At 37.0% G+C, this 22,256-nt stretch overlaps 1 protein-coding gene across 2 annotated transcripts in view; it reads right to left on the minus strand.

Moving 5' to 3' along the window:
- Positions 1–19,738: 19,738 nt before the first annotated feature.
- LOC131072880 (MLO-like protein 4) overlaps positions 19,739–22,256 on the minus strand; it is a 67,661-nt gene continuing 65,143 nt past the window's right edge. The window contains exons 14-15 of one of the 2 annotated variants that reach the window (XM_058009173.2): positions 20,858–20,918; positions 19,739–20,551 (exon numbers count right to left, since the gene is read on the minus strand). In XM_058009173.2, the coding sequence (XP_057865156.2) occupies positions 19,991–20,551; positions 20,858–20,918 (622 nt within the window). In that variant the 3' untranslated portion in view covers positions 19,739–19,990. The remainder of the gene's footprint in view (positions 20,552–20,857; positions 20,919–22,256) is intronic. The other variant, XM_058009174.2, reaches the window with a different exon arrangement.

Below are 22,256 nucleotides of genomic sequence, written 5' to 3' on the forward strand. Positions count from 1 at the left end.
TGTAGTGTTGGCAATTTTGGTTAAGTGTAAGAGTGATTGGTTGCCAAACCAGAAGGTGTATTTACAGTATGTGTAAAGGCAGATAGAAGCATGAAAAGGATCTGATCAAGAAGAGTAATGCTATTTACTAGATTAGTAAACCCTTGTTGGTCTCTAAAAATTACAACAGTCAAATCCCTTATCCGAGTAAGCTTTAACAGGATTAGTGTTATCTAAATCCTCTAACTAGGTGATCCATTAGCTTGGATTTCAAATACTCTACCGAGGTTACTCCTAATAGGGTATTACTTCTAATAGGGCATTATAGTCAATCCCTTAATCGAGTGATCCCTAACAGGATCTTTTCCTAACAGGACTTTTTGTAAAAGCTTTAACAGGCTTGGCTCCTAACGGGGTGAAATCTAGAAGAGTTCAGAATACTTTTGGGTATTCATCCCCACCGTGGTTTTTCCCATTTGGGTTTCCACATCAAAATCATTGTGTCAAGTGGTGAATGGTTTTTGTGGTTATGTTTGATATGGATAATTTTCTTAACTGTTAAATCCACTTAGATATGACAAGTTGACCAGCAGTAATCTGAAATGTGTTTTTACTCTTGTCAGTAAAGTATTTGGATGTTTTGGTTAAATGGTTTGAGATTTTCAGATTTTTTATATTGTTATTTTGATATGCCTGTCAAACCAGTAAACTAACATTGCTATTGAAGTTTGTAGTTCAGTGTTTGAACCAGTTAGTTCTGACATAGGCTTGGGAGGTTGTTTTTTAGTTTGATGAAAGTTTAGTCAGTTTTCCATCTACTGATTCACCCCCCCCCCTCAATAGTTGTTCAGATCCACATTGATTCATCATACCAACAAGAAAGTACTACACCTTAATACTTGACTTAAATTGATGGTAATTTATTAGTACTTTTACTCTTATATGACCATGGACATAGAATAGAACCAAGGAAAGGATTACCAAAAAGTAGATTTCCATGAGTCATGGATCACCATTCTAATCTCCTAAAATGAAGCCTACCATCTAAGAATCTTATAATGTGTACTAATTGCCAAAATATGTGGTATTCTAAATGGACATCATTCTAATAACTCTTATAAGTATCATACTAAAAGTAGAATACAATCCCAAAAAAGTGCTATCATATTAAGTGTGGGTCAAATATAAAAGACTTCAAAATAACTATTTGTAAAAAGTAGCATCGACAGTAAATGTGGTGTAAATGGTAGTCAAAGTAAGATCAAATAGAAGTGGTGTGGAAGTAGGCTTATAACTAGCCATTATAAATACTAGTACTAGAAGTTTGTGCATGGGTGAGACAAGAACTTAAAGAATTTCCAATTAAAGATCTAGCCTCCTCAATAGTATCATGAGCCCATCTATGAAAAATGTGAGGAGGAGAAGATGTTTTTGGTGGTGGAAGAATAGGACCATAAACTTTTTGATTGGTGAAAATGGCGTTCAGTAGTATAAACTGTTGGAATCCAATAACACTGAGAGGGGGGGTGAATCAGTGTTATACCGGAAAGAACAATTTTAGCCTTGTTAGAACATGCATACACCAACCGGTATACCGGTACATATAGAATTGAAAGAAGTAAAGCAACCAATAAGACAAACACATAAATGAACAACATAACACAGAGAGTTATACGTGGAAAACCTCAAAGAGGAAAACCACGGTGGGATTTGTGACCCACAATATCAATTCACTAGCCATATGAAGAGATATTATAAAATATAGGGGGGTTGCACTTGCAGGAAGGCTTATAGCCTAGAGCACACTGCTCAATCACAAAAGGAGCCTCACTGACTACTTATACATCTAGACTATAATCCGAAGAAGTGAGTGAACTGCTAAGATAGCATCTTCTATGCCAGAATACAGTTCCAGTTAAGCTCTATTTGTTCTGATATGAAACCCTAAACCCTTTACTGAAATAATCCTTACATAAATATCCTCACATACATGATCTCCCTGATATATTTGGCATCATATCACATATTCCATAATCTCCTATTACAACCATCATCATCATCATATCAAAATGATCTAATCCAACTAACCTATATACCCTATACAATTTGTCATGCCTTATGTTGGCTTACAAAGGTATATACAATATCAAGTTACATTTCGGCTAGATAACATAAATACATGAATATCAAAATCAATTGTCGATGTCGGATCCAAGAGATGTCGACCTCCAATACTGATAACTATATTCTAAACCATGTCAACCTTCATTGTCGGTAACCAAAGAAATCCTTCTATCCTACCAGTGTTGGTGTCAGTGTCAGTGAAGTGTCTGTCGATACACCACTCAACCAAAACATGAAGCTGGAACAAGATACCATGTTTCCATCAATGACAACATAGTGAAACCAACCAATTGAGTGTCAATTTCCAACAATCTCCCCCTTTGGCATTGATGGCAACACTCATGTGAAAAATGGTCTTGGCTTCATCTGTCGGTTTCATCCTTCCTGCTCCCCCTGAGTTGAGTATTCATCAATGATCATAATCAAAAGTAGTCTATACTCCCCCTAATGTATACAACTTCTACTCTTTTTTACATCTATATCACTCCCCCTTTGACATCAATGCCATCAACAAAAAAATTCCCAAAAAGAATGCCAAAGATCCAAAACCGGGACAAAGAATGAAAGGTACCATTCAATGAATATCCCTAAATATCTTACCGGAGCCTAAAAAATTTTAAAAATTTTGGATATTCCTTCTCCAATAGCTCAAGATAAGTATCCCAGCCAAATTTGAAAGTGACGAAAATAGATACAAGTCCATTTAGCATATGTGCAAATGATTCTTTCTCATTTAACACTGTCGGTGTGGACTAATTCCTAACCATATCCATACATTCTTTTTCATGTACACTGAGTGAATTTAACCGGGGACTCACCAAGCCTCTAAGACTTCTAGCTCTCCTTATGATTTTGTCTTTTTCCTTCTCAAGAATAGAAATTTGGGCCTCCAAAACCAAAATTTGACAATCAATGGATGTAGTCAATGAATTTAATCCATCAAAAGAATTGGCTATACTTACAATTTTCCCTTGAGATTCCTTAATCTTTTTATCCACATTCACTGTATGTATATCTGTGTTACAACATACCCTGTATATATTTGTACACCACTTTAAAGAATTATCTATTAGTTTCACCTTCTCATCAATATTTTTCTTCTTAAATTCAATCACTTGATCAAATGTAGCTCTTTTAGCCTGAGTGAACCTCTCCAGTTCTTGTCGGTTCAAAATCTATTGCAAGGATTGAAAATCCTTTGAAATGTGCTCAGTAATTATCTTAAGTTTGTCGGATGGGCTTGCTTCACTGTCAAGCTTGCAATTCAGGACTAGTTTGTGTAAAACAGTGATTGACTGATCAATAATCCTTTTATCTGTAGATCCCTGCTTCATCAATTTTTATGCAGCCATCATCATGAGTTCAGTAGGACTCATCTCTGCTATGTTTTTCTTTCCAGCCTTCGAGGTGTCAATTGATAACAATGATGGATCTACAACCGGTTCCCTGTCGGATTCCCTTTTTTTCTCTTCAGATGATTTATCCTTTGTAGCTTCCTCACTTGCATCGGTGGCTTCACCACTTGGTGCAGTCTCTCTAACTATCGGTTCTTCTCTAGGAACTATAGCCTCAACCTGTACATTTGTATCTGGAGGATTGTTGTCCTCAACATTAGTATCTTGTACAATATCAACCTTTTCACTCTCTGTATTTTTTGATATCTCAATGTTTGTCTGTACATGTGTATCTACTGAGGGCTTAATTTCCATTATCTTAATGTCCTTCAAAATTGAGGGTGAAGCACCCATAATACCCTTTCCTTTCCCTTCAACTGGGATGTCTGTAGTATCCTTCTTTGATTTTGGTGAAGTAAATAAACCTCTGTTCTCTTCAAAGAACTTAACCCATGCCTTGTGGATCTGCTTTATTATCTCATTTACTCTTCCTAACATAAGACTGGTTATTCTATGTTTGTTGTTAAAGACCTTTCTATCTACCACCTCAAGTGTCCTTTCCATTTCCTCTAGAACAATAGTAACACAAACAGATAATAGGTCTTGAATTTTTATGTGTTTGTCTTCATGTATTGTCGATAGCCTTCTAGCATCTAGCATATCATATAATTTTGTCGGTATTTGGTTTTCAATTTCTGTCAAGGCTTTCTTATAAATATCCAAATATAACAAAACTTCCTCCTCTACTTCTCTTTGTTCAACATTATCTAAACAATCATAATAAAATTGTATATTCTTTAACATGCCATCCTTAGTTATTTCATCAACTAATTATGCACAAGTTTTTTGTGGAATGATGGTTACATTACCAGATTGAATTGTCATATCAATGTTAGCCTTCTTCTTCCTTTTTGCAGTACCGGATGGAGCTGAAGTTGTTACTTTTGGTGCTTTCTTCTATGTCGGTAACTTGATAGTAACTTTTATAACCGATTGTCTTTTAACCTCTGCCTTGGTTTCTTTTGTTTTCTTCCTTATAACCCTTTTGAATGTCAGGGGTGTATCATCCTCCGATGTATACTCTATTGTAATAGGATCAATGTGTACTTCAGGTTCCTTCCTCTTTCTGCCTTTCTCTGGGACAACATCAATTAATGCTTTAATGTCCTATGAAACCTTCTCTACAAACTCGCTTGCTTTTCCTTCCTGCTTCTCTCTTTTCTTCTTATTGAACTTTGTTTCAACCTCTTGAGTCCTCTACTTAGCAATACCATGGGGCTTCTCAACCACATCAATAGGTGCATCAATCAACATTTTTGCACAAGCCTCAAGGATCTGCCCATCAACTTCATAACCCATTTCCTCAACCCAAAACTTTCGGGTCTTAACCGCTTCCATAAGTGTTTCATCCTTCTTCACCATGAAGCATATGTCAGTTGAGTATTTTTCAACAATATGCTTAGGAACCCTTTCCCTAGATTTCATAGACTTCTGTAATCCCTTAAAATATCCCCATACTTTATCATCTCTCTATCTGACTAAAGTAGCAATTGAGTATTTCAATTGTCTCCCTATCGGGATATCAAATGCCCATTGCCTCTTCCCAAAACCGGGAGTGTAATTCATGAAAAATAGCATTAAGCAGACAATTAATTTTCCATACCAGAAAGTTCCTTTCTTTTCACCTTTAATCTTTCCTAGGTTTATCAGTAGTTCATCTAACATCCAACCACATAGATCTAGTTTCTCATTTTCTCTTATCATTTTGTAAGCTGCAAAAATGCAGGAATTAGAAACAGAATTTAGTCGGTTTGACTGAGTTACCTTGTAACCAGTGATCATGCTACCGAATTTGATGTCTGTGTCGATGATAGTGTGTATTCTCATAGATCTCCTATCATATGTCGCGTCAGTGATTTTGTTGGCATAGTCATTAGAGACCTTCTTATCTGGATGTTGCCCAGGCTGTGGCAAACCGGTGAGAGCCCTGATGGCTTCCTTGGTGATCTTGTAAGGTCTATCCAACTAAATAAACTCTCCATGAACTATGCTCAAAACATACCTAATGATTTCATCTTTGAATTCTGGAATGTCCATAATTTCGGTAAACCCTAAGTCTTCAATGTGCTTGTATTCTGGTTTGATCTTTCCATAATCTCCCATAAGCTCGCTCATGTACATGTCCTTTATCCTCGATGTTCCTAAATCCTCAATGTGACAATGTATGTATACCCTAACATCTTTGACATAAACAACTCCCTTTGAAACACAAGAAAATGCTCCAACCAAATCATCCAAGGTAGCCACATGTGGATACCGCTTGAAAATTGTCCTTGGATGGTCCTTGACCTCTACAACAGCCAGGTTTGCAACAAAGATAGGAATATATGATTATCTCGCTTCCATGATTAAAGAAAAATACCTAATGATCGCTTCTGGTGAAAAACCCTAACAAACTCTTCCAGTCGGTAGTGAAATCACTCAACAAGATATCAGATCACACTGAATAGACTTTGATCGCTCTGGGTCACTCTTAATCATTGCCAAATCGCTCTGAATGCAAGGTGATCAAGAATGAAGTGAATTAGACCTTTTATGCTCCAAGAAAAACCCTAATATTTCATTCACATCAATGACTGTTGGTGAAAGATACCGGATCTCGAATAGAACATCTCTATGTCGGATAAGAATCTCCAATGTCTGGAACATTTTCTAGAACCTCTTCCCGGGGCATATGCAAAATCTTCATGAATTTTGCCTACCCCTAAGGCATCTCCCTCAGTTACCGGTTGAGCTTCCTGCTAGTGCAGGAGCAACCTCCTTTGTTGGATAAGTAACCAATGCATTCCCTTTTGTTGATTGTTCTTCAGTCTACCTGACCCATCTCTGGATATGATCTTGCCAGATTTCATGGACATTTTCTTTCCATTTCTCATTTGATCCTCCATTACCAATTGGTGGATTTCTGCTTCTACAAAATTTAGCAATATGTCCAACCTTATTACATGCATAACATGTAACATTATTCCTTTGAATTGCTTTGCTAAAACCGGTGAAATTGCTTGACCTGCACTGATTAGCCATATGTCCAAATTTTCCACATGCATAGCATTTAGCATTCATTCTACAATCTTTTGTCTTATGACAATACTTATGACATTTAGAACATTTACTGGGAACAGAATCAGGCTTCTGATTTTCTCTATTTCTACATTGCCTAGCCATGTGACCAAATTTATTGCAAACAAAACATCTACCTTTAAATTTATAAGCATTAAACTGCCTTACCGGTGCCTTATGGTTTTGATCTTCATTAGCAGTACCAGAACTTTGTCCTTGCTCAAATCCAAGTCCACTGGGATCTCCAATCTATCTTTGTCTCTTTAATAACTCATCTAGTTGTGCTCAGCTAATCTTGAATTTTTCTTTATACTCACTTGCAGTAGTTAGATCTTCTCTCAGAATTATCATTTGTCTCTCTGTTGCCATTTTTGATGATTATGTTGTGATTGTCATTGATGGACACACACTTGCATTGAGATCACTTTTGTATGTATAAGTTAAAGCTCAACCGATACTTGTTCCAACCGGTATGATGCATTATAGTCCTTAGACTATTGGTGTTTTACAGAAAGTGATTACCGATCTGAAGCGGTATGTTGACCCCAAGCGGTTCGAGGATCTCAAGCGGTATGAAGGATCAAAGCGGCAGAACACATATTTCTCAGTCTTCATTTTGTCAAACCAACAACCGGTATTTTGCTTAAACTGACATTTTGTATGAACTGGTAATACTCTGTGATGAGTTACCAACCGACATTTTGTGATGAGTTACCATCCACCGATTGTTTGACGGTGCCGACACTTCAACGGTGCTTTTTGTGTCGTGGTACAAAATATGTCTAGATGCATTGAACCTAGGAAATTGTATTGTAATCCTATTGGACCGACATGAAATCAGATTCCTTTATAAGGACATCATGTCTAGGGTTTTAGGTTGTTGCTAGGGTTTTAGGTGGTTGATGAGTTAGAGAGAGTATGAATGTGTAGAAGACTGAAGTAATGCTAGAATGCATTAGGAATGAGCTATCAAGGATCTAACCAAGCAATCTGTGCTATTAGCTAGATCACTCACTTGTTGATTACTCACATCTTCGACAAGTCTGAAGCCCTTAATTGGGTAGGCCCAAAAAGCCTTTTGTAAATCCTCTAACAAGGTGGTTCACATCTGTGGATCTAAAATCCTCTAGCAAGGTAGTCTTTAATCGGACTTGTCTCCTAACAAAGATTGAGATTCCTAACAGGATCTATTCTGGTAAAGAACATTGTATGACCTTAACCGGTCTGGTTCCTATTTTGCAGATAGTTACTTGTGAGTTCCATCTCACCGTGGTTTTTCCCATTTGGGTTTCCACGTCAAAATCTCTTGTGTTATGGTGTTTGTGCTTCTGTGGGTGAATGCATTATTTGCTATTTGGTTTGCATGTGTGCCAACCAGTTTGCCTGCTAAACTGTTTTACTGGTTTACTGTTAGTCTAGCAAAGTGTTTAAGTACAAATATTTTTGGCATACTAATTCACCCCCCCCTCTTAGTATTCATCAATTGGTATCAGAGCCTACCTTTCTATAGGTTTAACCACTTGGAAAGAGATATGGGGGAATACACATTGAAGGAACTTACTCATCGACTCACTCAGTCTGAGCAAGCCTATGATGATCTTATGGTCAAATATAAGGCATCTCAAGCAAAGAGGAGAGAACATGCTGAAAATCTGATGGAGCTATCCGAAAATAGTTCTTCTGATGAAGCGGACATGGAAGCCCTGATTCAAGAAGTAGAAAAGCTGAGTGAATCAAATTCCAACCTAAAAAAAGAATTGGAAGGACTAACTATTCGAATGTGTCAAGAGCTTGAGAACCGGAGGAAAGCTGAAGATCTGGTCAAAGACAAAGATCATGAAAACTCCAAGCTGAAGCAAGAGATCAGTGCCCTAACTGCTCAACTCTATGCGAGCAAAGTGGAAAAGGAAGACATGCAAGGAGAACTGAACATTGCCATCTTTGAAAATGAAAACTTGATGGAAACAAATGTTGTTATTTCCAAAGAACTCTCTGAGTCAAAGGAAATACTTGCTAAGTTCAACAAGAGTATTGTCAAGCTAGAGCAAAAGCTTGAATCTGCCAAACCTGTCAAGAATACTGATGGACTTGGTTATTCCAATCATGAGGAAGGTGAGACCTCTGGTACAAATGCTAGAGCATTAAAGAAACAATCGGCATCAAAGGATAAAGGTAAGCAAAAGTTCAAACCTGTTTGCGTTAACTGTCTTAAAGAAGGACATACTGCCAATGTGTGTAGGAGTAAGACTTACAATAATTTTTCTTATTTTTTAAATGATAAGCCTAGATCCTATAAATTCAATGGTAATTGTTATGCATGCAACAAGTTTGGGCATAGAGCATCTGAATGCAGGTCTGTTATGAACAACACTGGAAGATATCCTCAGAGGACTCAAGGAGTTGGTCTTGAACCTTTTGTGAATCGGAATCACAACCGGTTTAATGCCTTCAATCATCAGTCAAGAAGTGGTGGCTATCAAGCGGCAACCAAATGGAGAGCAAATTGTTTGATTTGTCATGATCATGGTCACACTGCTGCAACATGCAGGAGGAAGAATGGCAACATGAATAATGGACCTTGGAGAGCACCTGGAATGGTCTGCTATCATTGCAACAAACCGGGTCACATTGCCAGATTCTGCAGATCAAGAAAGAACATATCGGATGACATATCGGTCACTCTGGAAGGAAAGATTGATATTGACACTGTTCAAGTGGATATGAACAAAACCTGGAAGAAGAAACCTACAAGAAGAACCAGTTTCTGCACCTAGTGTGGAAATAACAGAACCGGCAAACTAAACATCAGAAAAGCTTAGGGGGAGCAACCGGCGAAATGCTTCAAACCCCTGGTTTACACCTGTAAAAGACCTTAACCAGTATGTGATACCTATCATTTGGCGGAAGACTGAAAATAGTAAAAGGTAAATTAGGGTTTACGCCCTAACGGTGGAGCATTAATTACGGTTGGTGAGGAATATGCTTTAAAGGAATTTTCAAATCATTTCTCACTATCATTTTTCGAGCGAAGAAGGTTTTCAAGTGCAGAGCGATGAAAAAGTGATTTGTGCTATGATTCAGAGAAATTTAGAAACCTTAAAGGAAATTCAAAAGCAAATTACAAACGATCAAGAGAAGAACACAAAGCGGTGATTCTGCAACCGACGAAGTGTGAGGCAAAGTAGAATCTGAAAGCCCTAAATTCTTGATTTTCGAAAGGTATTTCTCGAGTTTTCTGTTTTTATCATGGCTTCTGCATCTCATACTAGCTCTAGTGCATCTGTCGATTCAGTAAGCTTCATTCAACGCAAGTCCAAATACAATGCCTTGTCACAAGTTCCTGTTGAAGTAATAGTGGAAGAAGGAATATCTGATTATATAGACTGTAAACTTGAAGACCTAGGGTCTCTAGCAATCCACTTGCAGCTAGGTCTATTCTGTGGGAAAGATAAAATGATCAAACCGGAGTATAGCATTTTGGAGAAGAAGAAACTTCACAATGCGGTTTACTTCCTAGAGGATTTCATATATGACCACATTAGAATCATTCTGAGCAGAGTTCATGGTGACAAGATGTACCTAGAGAGAACGCATGATATCACACCACAAGTTGTTCATGCCATCACCGGTTTCTGCAACGTCGGTGAAGTGCCAACCCTGAGGAAGATCATCAAGACTGAAATGACCAAGCTCACTGGTTCAGTGAGCGACTCATGAGGAATGACTATTAATTCCATCAAGGATGACCTCGTGAAATATGCGTGCATGGTGATTGGATACCGGACGTTCCATGCCAGCAGAATTAACTCTGTATCTGTTGCAGTGGTAAATGTCGCTTACCAGATGATCAAGGAAGATGCATCATTTGACCTCTGCATCGGTATGCAAAGGCAACTCATGTTGAATCTTAAATCAATCAAACAGGATAATGCATTAAAATTCAAGTTTGGACAACTACTAGTAGGACTATTTTTCTACTTCCAAGGTTACTTCCCCGGAGTGGGAGATATTCAGTGGTCTGCGGACCAACCGGTTACCAAGCAAATCAAAGAAAGCCTGCAAGTAGTTGGAACTGGCTACCCTAAAGTTATGAACAAGTACTTTGATGAGTTCAGAAGCAAGATGAGTCTGAGGATGAGGATATCCAGTGATATTGTCAAGAAATATGAAGAGGATATCTACTTTATCATCAATGTGGATGAATGCATAATGGAGATCATTGAGCCCAGACAGGAAGAAGTAGAGCCTATGGGCTATGAGGTGATTTATGATATGTTGGACGAGTATGCTTCTACCCTAATCACCTCACCTCTTGATCCTAAGGCAAAGAGAACCGACACCTATCTGGAAAGGGTTGCATCGGTTGTAGAACCTCCTGAAAAGAAAGGAAAGGCAGTGTCTTCGGCATCGGCACCGGTTATTGCAGTCAGTCCCAAAGTGACCAAGCGATCACCTACAAAGAAGAAACCGGTAGCGGCACTTGCCAAAGTCTTCAAGAGAAAGAGGAAGACAAGGAATAACTCACCGGACTCAGAAGAAACTGTGTCTGAGGAAAAACCTAAGAAGACAAGACAAGCAAAGAAAAAGACATAGAATGAACCGGCATCATTGGCACTGGTAAATATTGACATTTCCTTCTACAAACCTTTGACACATTGTCAAAGAACTATCAAAAATATTAGAAGAAAAGTGTTGAATGATTTGATTGATTGTTTTGATGATTTCAATGATGATGAAAAGGAAGCAGTTGAACAAGAAATCATTAAGTACTTATGTGTTAATGACTGGTCGCCTTCAGAAATTAGATCTGAGACACCAGATTCTTAGTATAATTCCTTAGACAATAAATGGCACATTGCCATAGAAAAGGAACAAGAAATGAGAGAGAAAATTTTTGCTCAACATTTTCCTGATGTATCAAATTCAGAACTGTTTGAAGTTATGAATAAATACAAAGGCCTCTTCTTCATGAGAAGAAGAAGACTCTTGTTACTAGAAGGAAAAGGTCAAGAAGTGCTCAAGAATACACACACTCTTGCTTAAGAAGCTCTTAAGATGCATCGAGTGGCTGAAGCCAATAGGAAGGCTGAGCAAGAACCGGCAATAACAAAACCAGATGAAGTGTTTGATACTGAAGGAAACCTAGTTGTTGAACCTACAGAGACTATTGATGTTGATGCTCTCGATGTAGAAGATGTTGTGCAAGACACACCATCTGAAGCAACAGGACAAGAGAAGCAGGTTGAACAGGTTGAAAAGCAAGCAGAGGACAAACAGGAAGAGGTAGCAAAGAAACAGGCAGAGAAGAAGAAAAAGGAAGAAGATGAGGAGAAATGGAAACAGGAGGAAAAGAGAAAAGAGGATGAGAAGAAAAGAAGAGAAGAGGATGAAGAGAAAAAGAAACAAGAATATGCAAAGAAGAAGAAAGAAGAAGAGGATAAGGAAGAGAAGAAGAAAAAGGAAGAAGATGAGGAGAAACGGAAATAGGAAGAAAAGAGAAAAGAGGATGAGAAGAAAAGAAAGGAAGAGGAGAAGAGAAAGGAAGCAGAGAAGAAGAAGGAAGAGGAAGAAAAGGAAGAGGAGAAGAGGAAGGAAGCAGAGAAGAAGAAGGCAGAGGAGGATAAGGAAGAGGAAAAGAGAAAAGAAGCAGAGAAGAAGAAGGCAGAGGAGGACAAGGAAGAAGAAGCGGAAAAGAGTACGCAGATGAAGACTCCAAAGGCAACTAACAGTCAAGCCAAACCGACTGACCTCACCAGTCCTATTGACCTCCAGTCTGCAAACGAAATGGAGCTGCTACAAAGCATTAAGGTTGCTCAAGAACGCCTTGAAGTGTTAAGGAGGAAGAAGGAGGAAGATATGATCCAAGCTACGGTGGACACTCTTACCGGTTTGTTACCCGGCACAAACCTTCCCATTGCTAATTCATCATTGGCACAATTGAAGCTCCTATGCACAGTAGTGGATGATCAGGTGCAGAGCCTAGAAGAGGTAGCAGAGGCAAATGCCAAGAAAGAGCATCAAAAGGCTCTCAACATTGCCCTGATGAAGAAGCTTAATGAGCTCCGGTCTGAACTACAAAAAGCACAAAAAGACATAAGGAATGCTCTGGATGAGGGGAATCTACTACTGAGGAAGATTTGCCAACCCCGTCTCTTCTATGATGATGTGCTTGTACAGAAGCAAAAGCTTCAAACTGACTTGCATTTATATATGAGTACCTTCAAGCTGTCGTATAACTCTTTTACAACTTATGGGCAAAGCGTTCACTGGTTTCATAACCAGTCTGCCAAAATAGAGTTGGAAATAAGTAACCGGACTCGAGATTTGCAGGAACTCCAACTGGTTCTACTCCCATGCCTACAGATCCTTCAGAAATGTTATCTCAATCTGGATGCTTTAACGGTGACTCAAGAGATGAGCACAATAGACACCATGGAAGAACAGGCCTCCCAGATGCAGACAGAGAAGGAAGTGGCTACCTCCCTACTTGAGTCCTGGTCCTTATCTATGAAACAATTTTTGCAGGACTTCAAATCAGTTTTTGACAAGTTTTATTCCTTATTGTCATAAACGCTTATTCCTTTAATACTAATGAAACAGGGGTTAGTCTGTAATATTTTGTTGTCATTGTTGGCAAAGGGGGAGAAGCATAAATTTTGAATTTTTTGATATATACTTTCATGTTATTTCTGTTAAGAAGTAGTATACATTGTATTTTCTGCAAAAGGGATAGTGTATATGCTTAGTCGGAGTAATTTTGATTCTGGCATATTTTTGTTGTAAAACACTTAGATGTCAAAATTTCCTAAGTGTTGCCATCAATGCCAAAGGGGGAGATTGTTAGCATTTTTGATGATTATGTTGTGATTGTCATTGATGGACACACACTTGCATTGAGATCACTTTTGTATGTATAAGTTAAAGCTCAACCGGTACTTGTTCCAACTGGTATGATGCATTATAGTCCTTAGACTATTGGTGTTTTGCAGAAAGTGATTACCAATCTGAAGCAGTATGTTGACCCCAAGCCGTTCGAGGATCTCAAGCGGTACGAAGGATCAAAGCGGCAAAACACATATTTCCCAACCTTCATTTTGTCAAACCAGCAACCGGTATTTTGCTTAAATCGGTATTTTGTATGAATCAGTAATACTCCGTGATGAGTTACCAACCAGCATTTTGTGATGAGTTACAATCCACCGATTGTTTGACGGTGCCGACACTTCAACGGTGCTTTTTGTGTCGTGGTACAGAATATGTCTAGATGCATTGAACCTAGGAAAGTGTATTGTAATCCTATTGGACCGACATGAAATCAGATTCCTTTATAAGGACATCATGTCTAGGGTTTTAGGTTGTTGCTAGGGTTTAAGGTGGTTGATGAGTTAGAGAGAGTATGAATGTGTAGAAGACTGAAATAATGCTGGAATGCATTAGGAATGAGCTATCAAGGATCTAACCAAGCAATCTGTGCTATTAGCTAGATCACTCACTTGTTGATTACTCACATCTTCGACAAGTCTGAAGCCCTTAACCGGGTAGGCCCAAAAAGCCTTTTGTAAATCCTCTAACAAGGTGGTTCACATCTGTGGATCTAAAATCCTCTAGCAAGGTAGTCTTTAATCGGACTTATCTCCTAACAGAGATTGAGATTCCTAACAGGATTTGTTCTGGTAAAGAACATTGTATGACCTTAACCGATCTGGTTCCTATTCTGCAGATAGTTACTTGTGAGTTCCATCTCATCGTGGTTTTTCCCATTTGGGTTTCCACGTCAAAATCTCTTGTGTTATGGTGTCTGTGCTTCTGTGGGTGAATGCATTATTTTCTATTTGGTTTGCATGTGTGCTAATCGGTTTGTCTGCTAAATTGTTTTACCGATTTACTGTTAGTCTAGCAAAGTGTTTAAGTACAAAGATTTTTGGCATACTAATTCACCCCCCCCTCTTAGTATTCATCACTCTCAAGCTCTTGTTTATTACTCTGGGATTGTACTAAATCAGTTCTCAGCATATCATTCTCATGAACCAACCTACCACATTCTTCAAATTTGTTCTTAAGGGATACAACAAGATTTTCTTCCTTTCAAATTTGTTCTTAAGGGATACAACAAGATTTTCTTCCTTCTTCTTTCAGTCTTCAATCTCCTTAGACATTCTGATACTTATAGCTTGCATTTCATTTCTCATGACCATGTTCTCCTGACTCAGTTTCTGACATTGTTCCTTAAGTGCATCTTTATCTTCATCATCCTGATTTTGCAAAAGTTCCTTCCTTCTAGCTTGAACAGATGACAGCCTCTCCTGTAGGACAAGAATGAATTCCTTAGAAAAATTCGATTCATCTTGTAGCTTTAATTTCTTCAACCTTTCAGCATCATAATCTTCAAGTGTCATCTCAAGTTGCTTCTCCAAGCCAATGTCCATGGATTCTGGATTCAGGATCTCCCTCAAGTTGTTAAACTTCCTCTGAGGCACAAGGCTCTGATACCAATTGTTGGAATCCAATAACACTGAGAGGAGAGGTGAATTAGTGTTATACTGGAAAGAACAATTTTAGCCTTATTAAAACATGCATACACCAACCGCTATACCGGTACATACGGAATTGAAAGAAGTAAAGCAACCAATAAGCCAATCACATAAGTGAACAACATCACATAAAATTATACGTGGAAAACCTCAAAGAGGAAAAACCACGATGGGATTTGTGACCCACAATATCAATTCACTAGCCATATGAAGAGATATTACAAAATATAAGGGGCATACACTTGCAGGAAGGCTTACAGCCTAGAGCGCACTTCTCAATCACAAAAGGAGCCTCACTGACTACATATACATCCAGACTAGAATCCGGAGAAGTGAGTGAACTACTAAGATAGCATCTTCTATTCTAGAATATAGTTTTGGTTAAGCTATGTTTGTTCCGGTCTGAAACCCTAAACCCTTTATCAGAATAATACATAAATATCCTCACATACATGATCTCTCTGATATATTTCGCATCATATCATATTTTCCATAATCTCCTATTACAACCATCATCATCATCGTCATATCAAAATGATCTAATCCAACTAACCTATATACCCTATACAATTTATCATGCCTTATGTCGGCTTACAAAGATATATACAATATCAAGTTACGTGTCGACTAGATAACATAAATACATGAATATCAAAATCAATTGCCAATGTTGGATCCAAGAGATGTCGGCCTCCAATACCGATAACCATATTCTAAACCATGTCAGCCTTCATTGCTGATAACCAAAGAAATCCTTCTATCCTACCAATGGCGGTGGCGGTGCTGGTGAAGTGTATGTTGACACAACACTAAACCAAAACATGAAGCCAGAACAAGATACCATGTTGCCATCAATGACAACATAGTGAAACCAACCAATTGAGTGTCAATTGCCAACATAAACATGCAAACTAATAACCAAACATATATTCACATCAAATCACATTGGGGATATAACCAATAGGCCCAACTTGAGACCTATGGGATAGTCAAGAACAATGATTGGTTGCTTCCTTGCTGAAAATAGATGCAATTAGATAAGATAGCATGATTAAATGCAAGAACTAGGGCTAATGATGCAAAATTGAGAGTAATCGGCATAAAAAGAAAGCTACGAATCAAATATGTAGAATCTAAGTACATATCTAGGAATAGGGAACACAAAGGAACATATGTTTGCAATTTGAGCCTGAAAGAGAGGGACTATGTCAACAAGTGCCCTAATCCTAAAGGTGTCGAATGCAAATATTAATAATAGATTTAGGATCAATATGTGTTCTCGGAATGTCCTCTTGAATTGTTTTTGAAAAATAGACGACCATTGTTCAATGATTGTCTCAGTCTACACTTTTTGAATCTATAATCCTTCTCTACTAAAATCTAAAACCTATAGACACAAGAGGGGTAAAATGATGTTGGGTTGATAGGAGTTTGGCTAGGTCAAAGATCAATTTCAAAATTAACCCTTTAATGATGAACAAATAGAAAAGAGAGTTAACCCTTGTAGGTGAAAGACTAGGTCTCAAAATGAAATGTTATACCTTCATTCATGAATCTCTCTTTCCTTGAAGTCTTCAGGAAAGATTAACGTTTCTATATAGGATCTCATGCATGTCTTCACATAAATTTCATCATGGATGCCATCTTGAATGCTTGAAAATATGAATACTTGACCTCTCCTACACTAATTTGAATCAACCTTCTTAAACCCTCGATCAATGGGATTTTCAAGCATTTTTTACTCTCAAATTGTTGAAGATCTTCCAATTGCTTGTCAAGCTTCCCCAATTGTTCAATAGTCAGTCGAGTTGAAGAGTCACCGCCGTCATGAGAAGCATGAAGGGGGGGATTATCAACAATGTTAAGCATGTCATGTGTAGGAAAAGAGGATTCACTCAAGCTCCTAGGGAATAACTTAGTCAACTCAAGCTCAAGACCCTTAGTATTTAAACATTGGGAGGCCATAAGTCTATAACTTCTTCTCACCATTGTATTGGATTTGGGACAAAGGGTAATGAAACACATACAACAAGAAGGGAATGCTAAGAAAATATATTTATATTCACAATGCCTCATATACAATTCATAATGCAAGTAATTATAGCAAAAGAAGTTATTAAACAATACAATTTCTCAAGAAAATGATCAATTAACCACTTAATTAAGAGTATATAAATGATAGATTTGAACAATTAATGTCTCTTAACTATAAAAATATGCAATAAAACTAATATGTTAACATACAAATCAAAAATTATGCAACGAACTTGTTAAGTTCACCAAAATGTAAGTTGGGTGAAAATGAGATTCATTAGTATAAACATGCAAACTAAGAACCAAACTCATTCACATCAACTCACATTGGGGAAGTAACCCATAGACCCAACTACAAACCTATGGAGAGATGGGCACAATAATCACCTCTATTATTTATTATTATTTATTTGACAATGGACATAATTATTTCACATTGACCATGTGATTGAACTCAATATACTAAATACCATTAAACACAAACAATGAACAATGAAAATAAATAAGAGAGAAAAGCATAAGGGGCACAACTATTGGACCATTGCGTTCAATCTTCCACTCAATTAAAAAAATAAAAGACTTAAAAATGTCCCATATGCATCGCGTCAAAGAGAAAAACGAGTTTATGTACTAAATTGGTTAATAAGTGTCCTTAAGAAATAGGGAAAATCTATAAATAGTATTTAAATCCTTTGATTTTAAAAACAATAATGTAATTAAAATCTCAAACTCACCATGTTTGAAGTTTTAAACAATTTAACATAGAATGTTTACAATTTTAAATCTCAATGTGGTCAAGCTTTGGCTTCCATTAATCTAAACTAGGGATACTATCACATAAGCAATGGGAAATACAAAAGAATAATATTTAAAAGTTTCAATCGACACCATGCTTGTTAGAGACATGTGAGAAAGAGTTGGTGTCCCTCCCTTTATTAACCGTGCATTAGACTTGGGAAATTTCATATGTTCATACGATTGGCATTCATTATATCAAAAGACCTATTGGGAGGTGTAAACATTGAGGTGATCCTCTTCAAGTTCCTATGAAACCAAAACCAAATTTTTAATACAAATGCATAATATAACTCTGAATTTATTGAAATGAATGTCACACTAAACTGAATTGTGCCTCAACCCTTTTTCACTCAAACATGAATCAAGTTATAATTATATTAAAAAGGAAATAGATACTACTAACCATATGATTCATAACCCTAAAATGAAATTATTAGGACCCATTTGATGTATAGAGGGTATTGGAGAACTACCTGGGTCCGGTTCCTAATTCTGGCTCCCATTACATGTAGGTAACCCGAACTAACGCATTTTTAACCAAGCCAATGCGTTTTTAACTGATAAAAATTAACTCAAATAAAAAATCAAGAAGCCAAATAACAACATGAAACTAAAAAACTCAGATAAAAAACTTTTATACAATGGATCTTGAAAGATTTTAAATTCAAACTGGATTTTAACATCTCAATGCTTCAATCGTTAAAGTCCTGACACACTAGTTCATCAATCTCAGCTTTACAAGTATTCACAAATATATATATGAGTGTTCTCACGAAAGTGAATAGAAACCAAGAAGCAAACAGAAGTTAGCAATTCTCTAACTTAAGCTTGGCATTAATCAACAATTTCGAAGGCATGTCGATGTTGATGACTTCAGTAGAGAATGCAACGCCTTGTGTTCAAAATATAGCAAGAAGCAGATTACAAGGAGCCGCAGGATTTCCCATGTCCCTAGAGTCTCTAGAACTTATACTGAAATGCACTCACCACTGGTTGTCAAAGAGGGAAGGGTATATGCAGAATTAACGTCAGAAGGCATTACCCAAACGTTCAACTTACCAGTGTACCCATTAATGCATCCCTTTGAAAAGGATAATTTGCAACTGAATACAACGAAAACGAGAAAAAATGCAAAATATCAATTCCTGGGACTAACTACGATGCATATTAATATATGCTTAGTGGTCAATAAAACCCGTGATAATAGAGTAAAGATTTACTAATGGAATATATCCATTTATTAACATAAAACCTAAATTATCAAGGATACAAACCACGTTGTCTTGTAAAACAAAATCACCAGCTGTAGAGATTTCCAAAATTCATTAGATCCCATTCAGTGTATGCGTAGATCTGGATATATGCAGAATCATTCCATGAACACCAAATGGGCAGATTAAATTTAACCTTTTCTATCTGCGAAGTAAGTAGAATGATGAGGAACAGCTGAGTTCTTGTTCGGTGGATATGGAACAAAATAAATTAGTCTTTTGCATTTGGTAGATGCTGCATTTGTTCTTTGAGATGTAAGATATTGTGAGAACACTTGCGAATTGCCAAGTGATTCCCTCACATTTTCTAAAATCCTGCTCTACAAATAATTATATTCTCTCATCTGGTGTTCTATTCTTATTGGCAATACGAGGAGAAAAGCATAAACACTGCAATCTTTATGTATTGAAAGATTTAACAAAATAAATTTTGTATAAAAAGATGATTTTGGAAAATCTTGATGCAAAAAATGCATCTTTGTCCTCATTGCATGAAATGGTCTATATTTTATATTATGGGATTTTAATTTTTATCAAACAATCAATTCTTCATTCTTTGAAATTCAGATTGGAAAGAGATTTCCTGTTTAACATTTTTAAATTCATCGGCCTCTATTTTGCATAAAGCTACAACGTAATTGATGCTGCAGTTAGGTTTCTACTTTTTACGCTTCTTTCTGAATTTTGGTCTTGTTTCTCCTCAAGATTCCCAAAGATGCATATTCAAGGTTAGAGAAACTTAGGGAATTTCAGAGGGGTCGAGAAGATGCTGCTCATCAATGTTATCATCATCTAAAACACCCAATTCAAATGCCAATCCATTGTTTGATGGACCAGAGCCAAGTAGATGCTTGTCTGTTGAATCCTCATCAGTGTCGTCACCATCCTCATCAGTGTCGTCATCATCCATTACATTTGCTTCAAATGGCAATGCATTGTTTTCTGCAGTACAAGAATATACAGAAGAATGTGAGCCCAAATCTTCTTCTTGTTGAACTTCCTCATGAATAGAATCCTCCTCCGTGTTCTCTGTTTGGCAAGTTATGGATATCTCTCTTGGTAGGCTTCTACATCTCTCCGTCACATTCTGGGGGCTCTGTGAAAGAGAATATGCAGTTGATTCAATACCACTTTCATCTCTGTCCCTGCTACCAGACTTCAAAGCATTTTCTGATTTTGCAGATGTTGAAGATGGATGTAAGGATTCACGCTTTGCTTTCTCCTTCACTCGCTTTCGCCAACCATGAAGGGATTCTCTAATCTCCTCTCTAATCAAGGCCTTCTTGTAGCGGGAGCCCATCTGTAAGCAACCATAGCAAAGCTCAGAACAGATAATGATTAATAAATAGTAAACATTATTTCTTGGGTTGTTCATGTTACAATTCCAATACATTTCTTAAAAAGGAAGAATTCCAAATGCATGCCTTTCAGTTCCAGTTTACCTCATTTCTATATTCATTAATTTGATAATGTCCTTCTATAAAGGAACAAAATGAAACTAGATGTTAATCTTTGAAGCAAAGAAGATCTGTCTATGGCATCTCCTACATCATGTTGTTTCTGCATTCATGTATTTATAGCAATTAGTTGCCAATATTATACAAACCTGTGTGACAATGGCGTAAAGGGGAAGGATGCCATAGCTGCACCAGAATTGAACTAATACCCTGCAGTGACCAGCAAGGCGGTCTAATGTCAGTGATCAAATTCTGAATGCAGTTATAAGTTTGATAAATAGAAAATCCAAGGTACCAACCAAAACCTGCACATTTATGACTCAAAATACAAACAAAACCACACTATCTTAAGAGCTTACAAATTTTTCAAATAATATAGAATTTAGTGAGTGTTTATATTGTTTTTTTCTGCGGATTCTAAAACACTTACAGTGCTTATATTTAGAAAGCCATTCTAAAATCTTGTATGGAAAAAATGTTAAATTGTTGTTTCTTGATTTTATTTACTTCCATGCAAAGATATTAGTTTTTCTAGACTTTCTTAAGTGCACGAAGAAAGGTGTTTTCTATATTAGAGAGTGCCCTTACTTACTAGTATCTCCTATTTCCTTTTCCTCACTAAGCAATTGATTATTATTATAATATGTTGCTCTATTAGGTATTTATGGTGAGATAGCCTCTTATCACTTGATAAATTTGCCTTCCCGTTTCATTCTACATCTTATACAGTTAGGCAAATAGGCATGCTATTTCTATATCTACTTTGTTTTTGCAATTATGCAGCCAAAAATACTGCTTTTCAAACATTCTAGAACTCATGAAATTTTGGTTTTTATAGGAGTTTTCTCACAGAAAAAAGAACTATTTATGTAAACTACTCCCAGTTTCCTCAGGACATCAGATCTTTGCATTTTCATAGCATGTCAGTTTTAGAGTTGCATGCTAATTCATCATAACTTCCTCACGCAAGACCCTACAAGAAAATTTGAACTGTATTCTAACTGTTTTATATAGGAAAACCATAAATGTGGTAAATCCCATAAATATCTCAAATACCCGTTTCAGGATCTTATAAAATGTTATACTCCATTAACACTGGTCAGTGTAAAGAACTTAAGACCATTTAAGCATATGCTTCGTGGAAACCATTGTAGTTTGCATAAGTAATTGTACTTTGGGATAGAATATTCAAAAACTGAAGTACAAGACATATCTTAGGGTATTACTCTATTAATTAGAATAGCTTGTAAGTCCATAAGTTTTTATTTTCCCCCAGTCACCCATTGATGATCATCCTGAAAATCATAATATTCTCTCTTCAGCAAGCATTCTTCTGATTCTTTTTCTTCTTGACAGAAATTTTTGTTCTCTAAATGGTCTGTCCTCTTGTTTAATTATCCTGTCACTTCTTTCTTTCTTTGTCACTGCTTGCATTCTTCATATCTCCGTGAATTTCACTTCTTTACCTGAATACCCCTTTATGCTTTCTCTAACAGTTATGTCTGCAATTTCCTTGCTTTCTTCCAATGCTTCTTTCAATTCCACTTT

This window comes from Cryptomeria japonica, chromosome 11, assembly GCF_030272615.1.
Source record: "Cryptomeria japonica chromosome 11, Sugi_1.0, whole genome shotgun sequence".
In the NCBI taxonomy this organism is placed as follows: Eukaryota; Viridiplantae; Streptophyta; class Pinopsida; order Cupressales; family Cupressaceae; genus Cryptomeria; species Cryptomeria japonica.